Here is a 13,904-nt window from a genome sequence, read left to right on the forward strand (position 1 = left end):
ATGGAAAATGACCATTGTCCATGAGTTATTCTGAGTGTAAGGAAGTTTTTTCAGAGCAATTTAGCATGGTGAAGTCTACTGATCACTGTGCTGGAAGAGTTGAATAAAGCAGTTCTGTTTATCATTTCCCTTGTGTAACTTTGTGACTAGCAGGGGACAAGTCCCTGAAGGCTAGAAGGATGTACATAAAAACAGAGAGAGAGACAAGCCCTTGCAAAGTTACGAATACTTGAAATGATTGAGATTATTTAAAAATAAATGTTTAAAAAGACAAGTGCCTAAACTAGAACCCAAGATTTGATCTTCCCCAAACTTTAGAAGGGATTTTGCTGTGAGAGCTCACCTGTATAATGAGACAAATCAGAATGCTGGAACTGAAATTCCATGCCCACCTGAATTTTGGGAGCACTGAAAATCCAAACTTGGGTTTGAATTTTGTATCTAAGGCCTCTTTCTTTAATGTGCCAAAGTGAAACACCAAATCCAAGCATCCTGAATTTTGGGATGGAAGGTGGAAATGGGAAGAAATGGCATTAAAAATCTGGTTCTGAATTTTACAATGAGGCCTTGTTGATGTAATAAGCCTACTGGAACCCTGAACACCTAAGTCTGAGCTAGCGCATCTGAATCCAGACATAAAACTTGTTCAGAATTTTTAGTTGAGGCCCATTTCTAGATGAAATGTTTCAGATAATAAAAGTAAACACGCTACAGGGACTACAAATCTGTTTTTGGCAAGCAAAACTTACAAAGCAAGACTGGAGTTCTGAATCGGAGATGATAAAGCAAGAAACCATAATGTTAAGACAGATAAAAAAGTAACACCCTCCCCCCCGTCCTGTTTTCCTCCACACACACTCACAAAGTTGTTTACAAAAGTGCCTTGTAGTGACTGGTGGTGGTGTCACTCTGTTCCATGCCCCACAGCTATCACCGGGCCTCATGGGAGATGTGACTACAGCTTAGGACATGGGACCATTTGTTCACACACTTTCTGTGAAAAGAGTTTTGAAATGTGTTTTGAATAGACAGCATTTTCTTTGTGTAGTTGGTAAATAACACAGAGCAAAGTTAGTCAGCAAGTTGCATAGCTTCTGCATTCTGATTCTTTGGAGCCCTTTTGTACCAAGCTTGGCAGGATGTTTTTAACAGAATGTGACCTGACTGGGATACCAGAGGTAAGGAAAAATAAAATATTGGGGTGGTTGTGGAATATTTTGTGTAGAGCTGACAGAAAATATTGTTTCAAAACGTTTCATGAGAAGAGGATGGTTTTACTGCAATCAAGTCAACATACTGTACAGAAGAAGCAATGTATTTAGTTTGTGAGTTATAATTTATCATAAGTAGATTCTGTACTTCCATGCTTCAAGAGGAAAGATACTGATTTGCAAGTCTCATTATTATAATATAGTTGCTAAAAGACCTAATATTTATGGTAAAACTCCAATATATTTTGTTTTCAATTTTAGAAAAGAATAAGGAAATTGGACCCAGTTGTTTGTAAAAGTCTCAAAAACAGCAGTGCAAGAATCAAAGCTGTGGAAAAAACAACAAAACTAGAAGACAATGACCTATCGGGCAACTGTACAAAGTCACCAGGTAAAGGTAAGACAGAGAGAATTGACTGCAGTGCTTTGACTAAGTAAAATCATGTACAGGATGTCAGCACCACACATTTTGCTATGGAACCAAGACTTGTAGTTTTGACACTACCTGGACTAATTTGGATCCAGGGCAAATCATCCTGGGGAATTAACCTCCCAAGTGTTTACCCTCTGTATGAACACCCCCTTTTCTCCCTCTGCTGGTCACTCAAGGAGCAACACTGATATTAACTGCAAAGGAAGTCAGTTGCCTTTCTTCTGAATTCAGAGGAAAGTGCGGACTGTTGCTGAATCTTATTGATTTTGTTATTTGTTGCAGCCATTTCTAAAGCATTCATCACCATAGTATCTGGTGATGCTAGATTCAGATAAGATAAGCAGGAAAAAAGCAAAGATTAGAGATAAATTCAGATATGTAAAAAGTTAAGGGGGAACTAGTTTTCATATAAATAGTGCTAAAGGTCGCTGAAATGTTTAGTTGTACGGTATGGGGATTTCTTTTTAGATTTTGCTAACAATCTGGATTATCCGTTTGTGTTTAGGATCTAAAAAGTGTGAACAGGGGAAAACTGCATCTATTGTTACACATAAGAAACCAAATAGGTAGGCATGATCTTGAGAATTTCAAATGGTCATTTTGCTTGCCTTTATATGAGGCCCCAAACATATTCACAATGTGCACTGGACTTTTTTCTATACACAGACAGAACAAGACTTCACAATACTTGCACTGAACTTTTTTTCCCAGCAAACATAGGGTTTTTTTAAAAAAAAAAACAACCCAGTTCTCTTGGGCTCATTGATAGATTGGCTGGGGAGCAGTGTGCGAAAATAAAGTTCTCATGAGTCATAAAACTATTATTCATAGCTGAAGACTTATATAACAAAGAAGTCTAAAAATAGCCTTAGAAAATTGGAAAGTTTCGCAGCATTAGTGTCGCAGATACCGAAAATGTTTTTTGTGGTAAATGAGCATGGAAAAGTTTGCTAGTTTACTTATTCTGAACTTGGGTTGTTTTTTACTGTAAAGCACAAAGGTCTAAATATAGCTGAGAGACTGAATAAGTAGACCAGTGATAAATCATGAGTAGTAAGAAGGCTGAAGTAACCACATCACTGCTTTCAGTGGGACATGTTAATGACTTTGATTTGATAGAGCATTTCCAGTGATACTTTTATAACATCAGACTTGCTGCTGAACTTTGATCCACTGGTGTGTAGTGGATAAGTGCAGATAGTAAAGTTGCCAGCTCCATTCTAGTTAGAGCAAACAATTCAGCAGAAGAGGGTCCTGGAGACGAATGTGTTATGTAAAATGGAAATCTGTCAAATATGAATGATTGCAGACAATGAATATATAATCATGGATCAGGGTCCTGTGGTGCTTGGCGTTGTACAAAAACATAAGAAAAAGGTGGTCCATGCCTCAAAAAGCCAAAATGCTTACAATGTATATATAAGATGAGAGACAGCTGGTGGATACAACATACCAGATAGTAAAGATGAACAAGAAATTGTTGCCAGTAAAAAAACCACACTTAAATACAATCAAAATAGTATCATGGAAGTTTGTGTTGTTAATACCTTTATACCAACTGTAATTGGAGTGTTATTAGATTTGGTTTTAATCTCTTTGCTTTAGTAGTGTCTCACCCACCATAAAAATAACTGCATTACAAATGGTTTAAAACTCTACTTCCTCTTACATTTCTTTCCTCGGATGTGTGATGACTAATACCCTGTTATGCTACAGCCAGTTCATTTTATCAAACTCAAATCTGAACAGAGGTAAAAAGTTCAGCAATAATAGGCTAAATTTGGCTGGTTTAATATTTTTGGAGCTTACAGTGGGTAAACCAGTAGAGGTCAGTGCAGAGTGCTGAAATGGAAGTATAGTTGCTAGATAGTAAAACATAGTGTTTTATACTCCATGTCTAGTCTCCAGCTGTAACTCTTTAAAAATCTGTTAAAAGAAAATAACTTAAACTAAATGTTTCTGTCTTCTCCACCAAGGTAGATTCAAAATACTTGGAGGATAATGTAATAATGACAGAATACTTAAATAAAGTTTTTTAAGGAGTAGCAATGGCATGTGTATTGTAGCACAGGACAGCTTGCAATGAGGCACTAGATTTATTATTTTGTGGGATCATTTTAGGGGCCAGCATGTAATTCTTTTTTACAAACTTTTTTGCTGGTAAAGTATAGAAATCATAGAAATGTAGGGCTGGAAGGGATCTCAGGAGATCACTAGTCCATCCCCCTGCACTGAGGCAGGATTAACTATACTTAGACCATCCCTGCCAGATATTTGTCTAGCCTGTTCTTAATATAACCTCAGTTAGCTGACTGTCTTGCAGGGCGATGGTGGGAGGCATAAAATAATTCTACAGAATCAAGGTTTCAGATAATACATGACATTTTCAATTAAATTAACAAATAGGGGTCATGATCCTGTTTCAAATAGCAGAGAATTTGGATAAGCAAGATTGAACAATGTTCTTAAAATTCAGTATGTAAAATCAAAGTATGCTTAGTATCACTTTTTCAAGCTGTTCTTTGCCCATGGTTTCCTTTAATGATCTAAAGTAAGGACATTCTAACAAAGGCTTTGTATGTGCAAAGATCCTGCAATGTATAGTAGCCACATAAAAGTTCATTTCTGAAGGACTTTTGTTGAAGCTGCTTTCTATAGATCTAGAAAGTGCCACCCACATGTTGCCTGTTTTGTTTCTTTGTTATTTTTAGTAAGCTTTTTGAAAAGCAGTTTGCTATAAGTTGTACTTTGTGATTCTCAAAGAAATTGTACAAATATAAACAAAGATAGATAAAAAAAGAACTCTGGAAGGAAGTGCCCTCTCAAAAAGGTGGGATTTTCAGAAGCACTCTGGCTCAGCATTGGTCTAACTCTGCGCTCCATGCGATCAGTGAGAGTGGTGCCATGGGGAAGTTTACCATTGACTTCACTGGGTCCAGAGCTATGCTAACACTGAACACTTTTGCAAATTCTACCCATACTAATAAATAGTGTGATCCTGTGATGTACTAAGTGCTATCACTTTCCATTGATTTGGGTGAGAGTATTCGGTACTCAGCACCTCTGAAAACCATGATATTTTTACTTATGTACCTACATGTGGATTTAGGTGATAGTTTCAGGCGTCCTAGACTGAACTTTGGCCTATGGTCCTATGATCAAAACTGTATAATGCTTAATTGGATTTTGGAGACTGCATTTGCTGAGGTAAAATATTCCATGCATTTTGACTTCGTAAGTTATCTTAGCAGGGTTTTTTGTTTTGTTTTGTCAAAAGATGGTTGCAGGCACAAGTACTTATGAACTTTGTAACTCATTCTGGTGCACTTTTTTGTTACACACCGTTAACAACAGATGACCTACTCATGTGAAAAGCTCTACCATCTGACAGGCTGTCATTGGGGAGGGATTACCTGCAAACTTTACAAGAGATTCCAACAATTGAGCTTTATGGCTTACGCTGGTTGCTTATGGGGCACCAGTGATAATTGCACAATTGACCTTTTATGTGTGTGGGTTGCCTCCCATTGTGTCACCTTGTGACCTATGTAAAGGCCACGGCACAATGAAAGATATTAGATACCACTAGATTCCAGGTTTCAGAGTAGCAGCCGTGTTAGTCTGTATCCGCAAAAAGAATAGGAGGACTTGTGGCACCTTAGAGGTGCTCAAATAAATTTGTTAGTCTCTTAGGTGCCACAAGTCCTCCTATTCTTTTCACTAGATTCCAGTGGTCAGTCCAGTATGACAAGTCAACTTTGTTATGCAGACTGTCCCCTTAAACACACTGGGTGAAATCCTAGCCCCACTGAAGTCAGTAGAAGCTTTGCCATTGACTTCAGTGTGGCCAGGAGTTCTCCCATGGTTGTTTAACACCTTTTCTTCGTGAAAAGAAACAATCATCTTGGAAACAGTCAATATTCTTCTCTAAGGAAGGCACAAGTGCATGTAAATGAGCATTAAATCCTCTGGTTTCAGAGTAGCAGCCGTGTTAGTCTGTATTCGCAAAAAGAAAAGGAGTACTTGTCACCTTAGAGACTAACCAATTTATTTGAGCATAAGCATTCGTGAGCTACAGCTCACTTCATCGGATGCATTCAGTGGAAAATACAGTGGGGAGATTTATATACACAGAGAACATGAAACAATGGGTGTTACAGTGTGTATGGTAACACCCACTGTTTCATGTTCTCTATGTATATAAATCTCTCCACTGTATTTTCCACTGAATGCATCCGATGAAGTGAGCTGTAGCTCACGAAAGCTTATGCTCAAATAAATTTGTTAGTCTCTAAGGTACCACAAGTCCTCTTTTTCTTATTAAATCCTCTGTGTTCTGCAGACTGGAATGTTAACCAAGAATATTGAAATCTGTTTGGGCCATGAAATCTCACATAATACCTAGATTTAAGTGGACCTTCAATTAACAACCTAGCTTTTCTCTGTATAAACATAAATTACTCTTAATGTATCACAAATGTATGGAGAAAAGCTTTCTAATGAAGATTCCCCTAGTTCCTCCACTCCCACCCCTTATTTTGGCTGTATTTAGAAAAACTAAGTTTGAACAAAACAAACCCAAACCCAAAAACACCTTTCTTCCCTAACTAAACTTCTGTTCTCAAGATCATTCAGATATGTAATATTTTCCTGTCTTTTGCATGCTTCTGTGCATTTATACATGGGAGTAAAAGGTATGAACAATTTTGCAAAAATACATTTATAGTCTGGTGATCATTTATTTTTACTAGCTGTTTCAGCTTTTTCTCTGACCAAATACATTTCTCAAAAAGTACCACAAAGGTTGAAACTAGGGTCATTCTTCTTTTCTTTTTAAATGTCTCTTTTTAGCTCTCAAGTCCTAAAATGTAGAAGTCCAACTGTTTGTGTTGCTTCAGTGAATTTTATTTATAAGCCAAATTGCATAAACACCTGGTCTGCCTTTTCTGTAGCATATGGAGTATAAAACCCCTAAAATTCAGTGACCAAAATAATATCAATGGATAGGTGTGCTTCGACTATATATATATATATATATATATATATATATATATATATATATATATCATATTAAGAGTTTGCCATTCTTGTCTGTATCCATACCCTATACAGCAAATTACTTTTAAATTGTAATAGATTAAGGAACAGAAGGGTTCTGTTATCACCAAAAGTTGTACTCTGTTACCAGATTAATATTTGCTATTTCGTTGATTGGGGTACTATTGTCTATCACATACTTATAGGTGTATTAACTCTATGATCTCACTATTTCTTCCCTTTCTAACTTCTGTGAGTCCTTGCCATTTCTTAAAACCCTTCCCTGTCAATCAGGTGTGCATTGTTGGGCTATCCAATAGCCCCACATTCAGATGATTATGTATTTTAGTATCTCATCTTGAATACGTTAAGGGGAATAATCTTTGGCCTTTGTGCATTGCCCAATAGGGAATAAATTATTTTTTAAATATTGGAATGATGTATATTTTAACATGTAGTGTACATTTGGCTTTGTCTACAGTTGGGACTAGATCTGATTCAGCCGTTGGTGGTCAGTAATCAGGGTATTTTAAATATGTAGACCCCTGCATGTAGTCAAGGACATGCCGGGGTTTTGGACCAACTGAGTTAATTAAGGTTTTCCCCTTCTTGTATTCAGGGCATCAATCCACAGAGTGCAAAAATAACTGAAAAATAAATTATATCCCATGTTACACAAGAAAACATCGTATTAGCCATTTTATTTCTGGTGGCCCCGCTATTTCAGAGGAGTGCATTTAGTAGTACAGTCACTTGTTTACTGTACTTATGTGGGATAGGAAATGGTGCTTTTCACTAAATACAGTAGTTTATTTAATTTATTTAATTTCAGAATAGATATTTCTCCCATTCCCCTGAGAGCTGTTGGAAACTTATTCCAGTGTTATATCTTTTCTCCCTGTGTAGCTTGAACAATCTTAGCAATTTTTTATTATTTTAATTTATTTCCTCACCCTCTCTCAGTGTCCTGTAAATATATATGGCAGCTCTGGAAAAAAAACTAAATCAATTTGGTGCATTGAGGTTGTTGACCTCCTTTCCTAACTAACACCAACTCTAGAATAAAAGAAATGCTGAATTATGGTTCTCTCACAAAGACTGAAAACTGCTTCACTTTTCATACATAAAGCTTCAAGCAATGCTCTCACACATAAGTATGGGTGAGAAATCAAAATTCATACAGCAGCCTTAACACTGACCAAAACAAATATGAATTCAGTTTTTCCAGTGCATATAAATAAATATTTCTATATTTACAACACATTTATTTCTGAGGAAATCTCAATTTTTAACAATTGTATTTTTACAACATATCCCATATTTGCATACACCTATTATTTTACAGGCAATTTAATTACAACAAAGTTAATGATAAATCAGAAAACCTTGTCTATATATATATATATCATATATATATAATCTTGTATTTTTGAAATCAAATAACCTGATTTTAATAATCTATTTTGTTTCTGCATCTGTTTAAAATCATTTGTACATTGAGTGATAGCAGAACAAATGGTTCCACAAGTAAAAGAATTATCCAGTAACGGTGGCCCAATTATGTGACTGTGGAGAAGTTTTCCTGTGTGTGTTTTAGGTGGGAGGAAAGACTGTGATGGAGAACATAAAAAGTATTTGATTTATATTTGTAATGCAGGGGGTGAACTATACCTAGGAAATTACAAAATAGAATAAGATGTTAATTGTAAGGCCTAAGGCACCCTGCAAGGTTCTGAACACTGAAAGTTCATGTAGATTGAGATACCCTGCAACTCACAGACCCTGCTGTGACTGGTTCTTAACTCAGAGTAAATGGAACATGATTCTAATGCAAGGAGTGTCATGGGAATTTTTTGGGCAGGGTAGGGGAAGGGAAAGGTGGCATAAAAGGATAGACAATGGAGGAGAAGGATCATAGAATCATAGGACTGGAAGGGACCTTGAGAGGTCATCTAGTCCGCTCCCCTGCACTCATGGCAGGACTAAGTATTATGGGCCATTAGGTCTTGATCTTGGGAGGTGCTGACTGAATGGGAGTTGAGGGTGCTTAGCAGCTTGCAGGATCAAGCCCTTAATAATGGTGTTCCAGCCACTACTGGCTGATAAGAGTACAATGAAATTCACCACAGTCAGCCTCAGCTTGTGACAGTATTGAAGAATTCTGATTCTGATGGCCAGGATGCAAACATGTTTTGTCACTGTCTCTGAACATGCAAATAGCTTGACAATATTTGTACTACAATAAGCAGTATGTTCACAGTGAGGATGCTGTATCATTTCTATCAGTCTAATCTATCTAGGCATTCCTATTGTGCTCCTTTACACTGTGCCAGGTGGTATCTGCACCTGCTTGAAAACGTTTCAAAAACTCAGTGGCTGAAACTTGGCACCCAAGTTGTCAACCCAGAGGTATTTTATGTTCCATTTAAGAAAAACAACATAGTCAAGTCTGCAGTTACAGGACTTGGTCCAGCTTTCTGATACATGGAGGGTCTATCACATACTGTATGCTGGAAAATTGACGGCTGCATTTGTGTTGCAAGAGAAGGTTTACTAAGACACTGTATGTGGTAGAATCATAGAAGATTAGGGTTGGAAGAGACCCCAAGAGGTCATCTAGTCCAACCCCCTCCTCAAAGCAGGACCAACGCCAACTATATCATCCCAGACAGAGATGATTGGTGCCATATATTGGCAGGAAGAATTGATCCTTTGCAGTTCAGGGGCTTCAGAATGGATTAATCTCAAAAGTAGTAACTATGGGCCCTTGGTTTGAGAGTCATGTGTGTTGCACTCTCTAGGCACAAGAGCATATGGGTTTATATGCTAAATCATAACCAGAATAGAGAATCAGAGGCCCAAGAGTCCTCTGCTATATAGTTCTGCTAGCGTAGTCCAATAATTGTAATGAATGCTCCAAAGTAATAAGCAGTAAGCTTGTATAAAATAAAGACCAGTGTAAGCTCTGTGTTCATTGATTGGACCCTTAAGCAAATGTTTCTTTCCATCAGCTTGCTCATGAGGCATAAATGTAATTATAGATCCTGTGCAGCAGTATCTGTAATGGTAATGGGCTTGTAAACAATCCCAGTAAAGTTATGCAATGCACACTCTTTGGTGCATAGACTGAATAGACTATGAGGGCACATCTTCACAACTGAGGGCACATCACTGCCACCACAAAAGTGTTTAACCACATCGATTTCTTTGGAAGAGTTAACAATTGTGCTAGTGTGGTGTTTTTTTAATTGGAGCTGTGTAATTGAGGTGCCTCTCAGCACTGCAAATAAAGGAAACCCTTGGTGAAAGAATAAGAGGACTTCATATGAATGTATGGAACTGGATATATCTTACATGTAAAACAATGAAGAGGGAGGCTCAAATTATGGCTGGTCCTAAAGGAAGAGACACCTATGACATAGCAGCTATAATTTATCTAGGTGCATGGAAGGGAAATAAGGTAGGAGTTAGCTATATGCCAAGCAGGGACAGGGGCAGGCCAGTGGCTCTATTCCCCATGAGCTGGCAGAGTTGCATTGCGGGAGCACTGGTTAGAGTTAGTTGTCCAAGGCATCCCTTTCTAACACATGCGTAATTCCTCCATAGCCAATGCTGAGGTGAGGCATTCTTTCCCTTTCACCAGCATGGATCAGGTTCTGAGAAACCTAAATGTTGTAAGAGTGGTTCAGTCACTTGTGCTTAGGCATCAGGCTTGCGGCCACATAAGACAGGTAAAGTCAAAGTGTTGTTCCAATACTGTGATGATCAAATCTGAAAAGTTGGAGTTTGGGTGTTGTCACAGATCCACAGGGTCGGGGCTACGCCCGCAACTTTGGAACAGTTCTCGGAGGAACCTCTTTGATGTGCCAGACCCCAAAGGGTTTCACTCTTCCTTCAGGGTACGACACACGTCCTCACTGCCTCCTGAGAGTGAGCCTCTGGGGCTTCAGCACTTCTGCTTCACGCTATGAGCTCTGTTCTGTGTGTTGAACTGAGACATTCTCCTGGTAGAGACTTTGGGAATTAATGCACCTCACCAAATATTTACAGTGACACTCAATCAGCGTTTTCAAAGCAATAGAGTTTCTTAGTCAACTCTAACACAGCGTAGGGAGTTGTTAGGTTAGCAGAGAGAAATGAAAATTAAACCACAGTCCATTCTGGTCAGCCCAGAGCACCAACCAGACTGCAGTGAACTCCATTTTCAGGTGCTCTGTCTCTCTCTCTCTCCAACTTCCTTCTTTAGACTGTTACCAGGTGAAAGAACTCTAAACTTCTTCCAGAAACCAACTGTTATCCCCACCACCTCACACTTCCCAGTCCTTTGTTCTTTTCCCAGCTTCCCTACTGAGAGGTGGGGAAATCCTCTCCTCCCTCTGGGTCATTGGCTGATAGGTGTCAATGTCCTGGTGAGTGGGCTTTCCATTGTCTTCTCAGATTTTCATTGATACGGGTTGGCCTCGGCCAGTCTTTTTTAATGGCACATTCACTCCACTCAGGCAGTTAGTTGACACACGCACACCTAAGTCTCTCAGCCTTCCTTGAGAGCAAATGAGTCCTTTTCTCCCCCATTAGGTAGCCATGCAATGTACAGGGGAAACTGAGGCACACATAGGCCTCATAAAATAGTGCAGAATGGTCCCACTTCATCACAGGTGTAAACTAGATACTTATCCAAAGTGTCTGAACCTCTTGGGGCTGCACATTTATGTTGGAAAAATTGTGAGTACAGATGTTTAGCTAGGAGAGCTACGTAAATAATAGGAGGGAAGTAGTAGAATTCTGAACCATGTGTTTATCTGATCCTGTTTGCATCCACTTTTTGTTCTCTGTCATGAAAATTTGTGTGAACTGCTTTCTGTTTGGGGAAAGGTTTTTATTCATGTGACTATTGGCATTTGGGGATAAACTGATGAATGTGTGCAGGCAGTGCTCATCTGGGTTTGGGAGCGAGGATGATAGAGGCCAGGAGAGATTAGTTGTATACTTTTAAGTCCGTAGTTTTCTCATACAGAATAAATACATAAATACATAAGCAGCAGTGAGGAGGAGAAGAGAAGTCAGAGTGTAGGAGTGAAGCTTAGGGAATAGCAGTGAAGTCTTTTAGTTGGAGACATGGTACCTGCTGGAGATATTTGCACATGTTCTAATGTTCCTCCATGTGGACAGGCATTGAGGCCGGGGGAACAATACCCAATGCAACTATATTTTGGAATCTCTTCTACACATGGTAGAGGACCATGTACATGCTTCTGCAGCTGCATGATCACCCACTAGCATAATAGGAGTGGGATGCTGTCAGGGAGGAAAGTCATAAGCCTCACTTCCAGTGTCACTGAGAAGTTGGTGGGAGGAGAGATGAGCAAAATGCAATGTCAGCCAAGGGGGAGGTGAGGCACAGCCATCGCAGCAGCATCAAGGTGGGGATCAGCACCTTCAAGCTGATCCTGGAGAGGTCCTTACTGCTGTATTTATCCACAGGGTGGATAAAGCAGGAGATGTGGCTTGCTGCTGGGCAGCTGTTTTTGTCAAGTGGGAGCGCACTCTGGATAACAGGAACTAGGAACATAGAGAGGACAAGTGGTTTCTACAGAGGCACTGGGAGACATTGCAGTGTCAAATCATGAGGGATGAGGAGCTGCTGTGGTACGGGGTTTTAGGCACTGGAGGAGGCAACTTACAACTGGAGTCCCCAAGTATCAGACACATTGATGGGTCCATAAGAAAGAAAAGCCTCTATCAAAGAGGCCACATTTGTTCCTCTGTCTCTGAGCTCTTGGGCAAATGAGGTGAATACTTCCACTCCCCTCGTGAAGGGCTGCTCAACTTGTTCAGGCCACTCCAGCTCCTGCTGTCTATACCTCTTATAGTTTCAGGAGACTTAAACTACAGGAACCTCTGGATTCTTCAAATGTTTCTTTGTTGTTGTTTTAAAATAAAAATACAGTGATTTGTTTTTCTGTAATATTTAATCTTTAAGGTTTTTGAGGGTGTTCAATTAAGAGATGGAAACATATAATCATTACCTACTTCACCCCACTCGGTCTTTGCTACCCAATTGCGAGAGAATATATCAAGGGAATCTGCCACAGTAGAAAAATTAAACTCTGTACATCCTATTCCTCTTCATTTCCATTAGTAATCTGTTGGCAAGTAATTGAGGGGGTCCTTTCACGATTTCACTCATCGTATAGGGAACAACTAATGATTTCCTGGATAAAAGGGGAAGGGTGGGTAGAGTTTGTTTTCTCTTATTGGAAAGTCCTACAAGATTTAATATGGGAGAAACCAAAAGAGTTTTTGAAATATATTAGGGTTCTGTAGAAATTCCCTATGATTAAATAGAAAATGGTATGTGAGTTTGTTAAACCAGCATAATTCTGTAGCTGGGATAAAACTCTATACTAAATTCTGTTGAATGACTCAAAAACCTCTAGAAGAGTTATCACTTTCTGTTATGTTCCGTAGGACTTTTCTCTCAGGGTTTTGTGAAAGAGATGGCATCTGTAACTGAAACAAACGAACAGACACCTAGAAAAGTGTTTATATAAATTTAACCTATTACATCAAAGAATGTCTGGGAAAGGACAAAAGGACAAGGAAAAACTTCAACATTTCACTGAGTACTTCAGTTAGATTTGATAGCGAGTGGTAAAACCCCCTATTCAGAGAGATATTATGATTCTGACATGAGAAAATGATGACATTTTTTATCCTTTTTCAATATGTTTTTCTTGAGCATGCAGCCAGTGTTATGTAGCTTATTCTGCAGGAGCTACTGTGGAGGAATACCTTAGTATGAGAAATCAGTTGGAAGTGCAGCTGAAGACTGTAAACAAGCAGAAGCTATTTGTACATGCATAGTACTTACTGCACCCACATTTCGATGCCTTTTATCTGGACTTCTGGAGATAGATAAATTTCGGCTAACTCTCTCATTTGGCTGTTCGTTATTTGAGCACCATTCCAGCTGCATATACCATGACATCTGAAAGTGATTCCATAGCTGAGCAGATGTATATTGTATTCTCACCATAGTGGGCATGTCTGAAACGGAGTGGAGAAATGACTCTTTCTTCAAATCTATCTACCTTTTCCAAATTATCAAGCTGATGTGGCCAAATTTATTTGAGGAAAAAAACGATCTTGAATATTCTGGGCACTTTTGAAAAATACAGTATACATTATACATGTAAAATGACTGAGAGAAAGGAAGAGACAGT

The 13,904-nt window shown here is 38.8% G+C and overlaps 1 protein-coding gene across 3 annotated transcripts in view; it reads left to right on the forward strand.

Annotated features, from left to right (window-relative positions):
• Positions 1–1,499: 1,499 nt before the first annotated feature.
• ST18 (ST18 C2H2C-type zinc finger transcription factor) overlaps positions 1,500–13,904 on the forward strand; it is a 200,000-nt gene continuing 187,595 nt past the window's right edge. For 2 of the 3 annotated variants that reach the window (XM_074944391.1, XM_074944392.1), the window contains exon 1: positions 1,505–1,608. Coding sequence is in view for 1 of the 3 variants with exons in the window: in XM_074944393.1 (XP_074800494.1) it covers positions 1,570–1,608 (39 nt within the window). In the remaining 2 variants the exon portion in view is untranslated. Of the gene's footprint in view, positions 1,609–13,904 lie in introns of all 3 variants that reach the window. The other variant, XM_074944393.1, reaches the window with a different exon arrangement.

This window comes from Natator depressus, chromosome 2 (assembly GCF_965152275.1).
Source record: "Natator depressus isolate rNatDep1 chromosome 2, rNatDep2.hap1, whole genome shotgun sequence".
Lineage (NCBI taxonomy): Eukaryota > Metazoa > Chordata > Testudines > Cheloniidae > Natator > Natator depressus.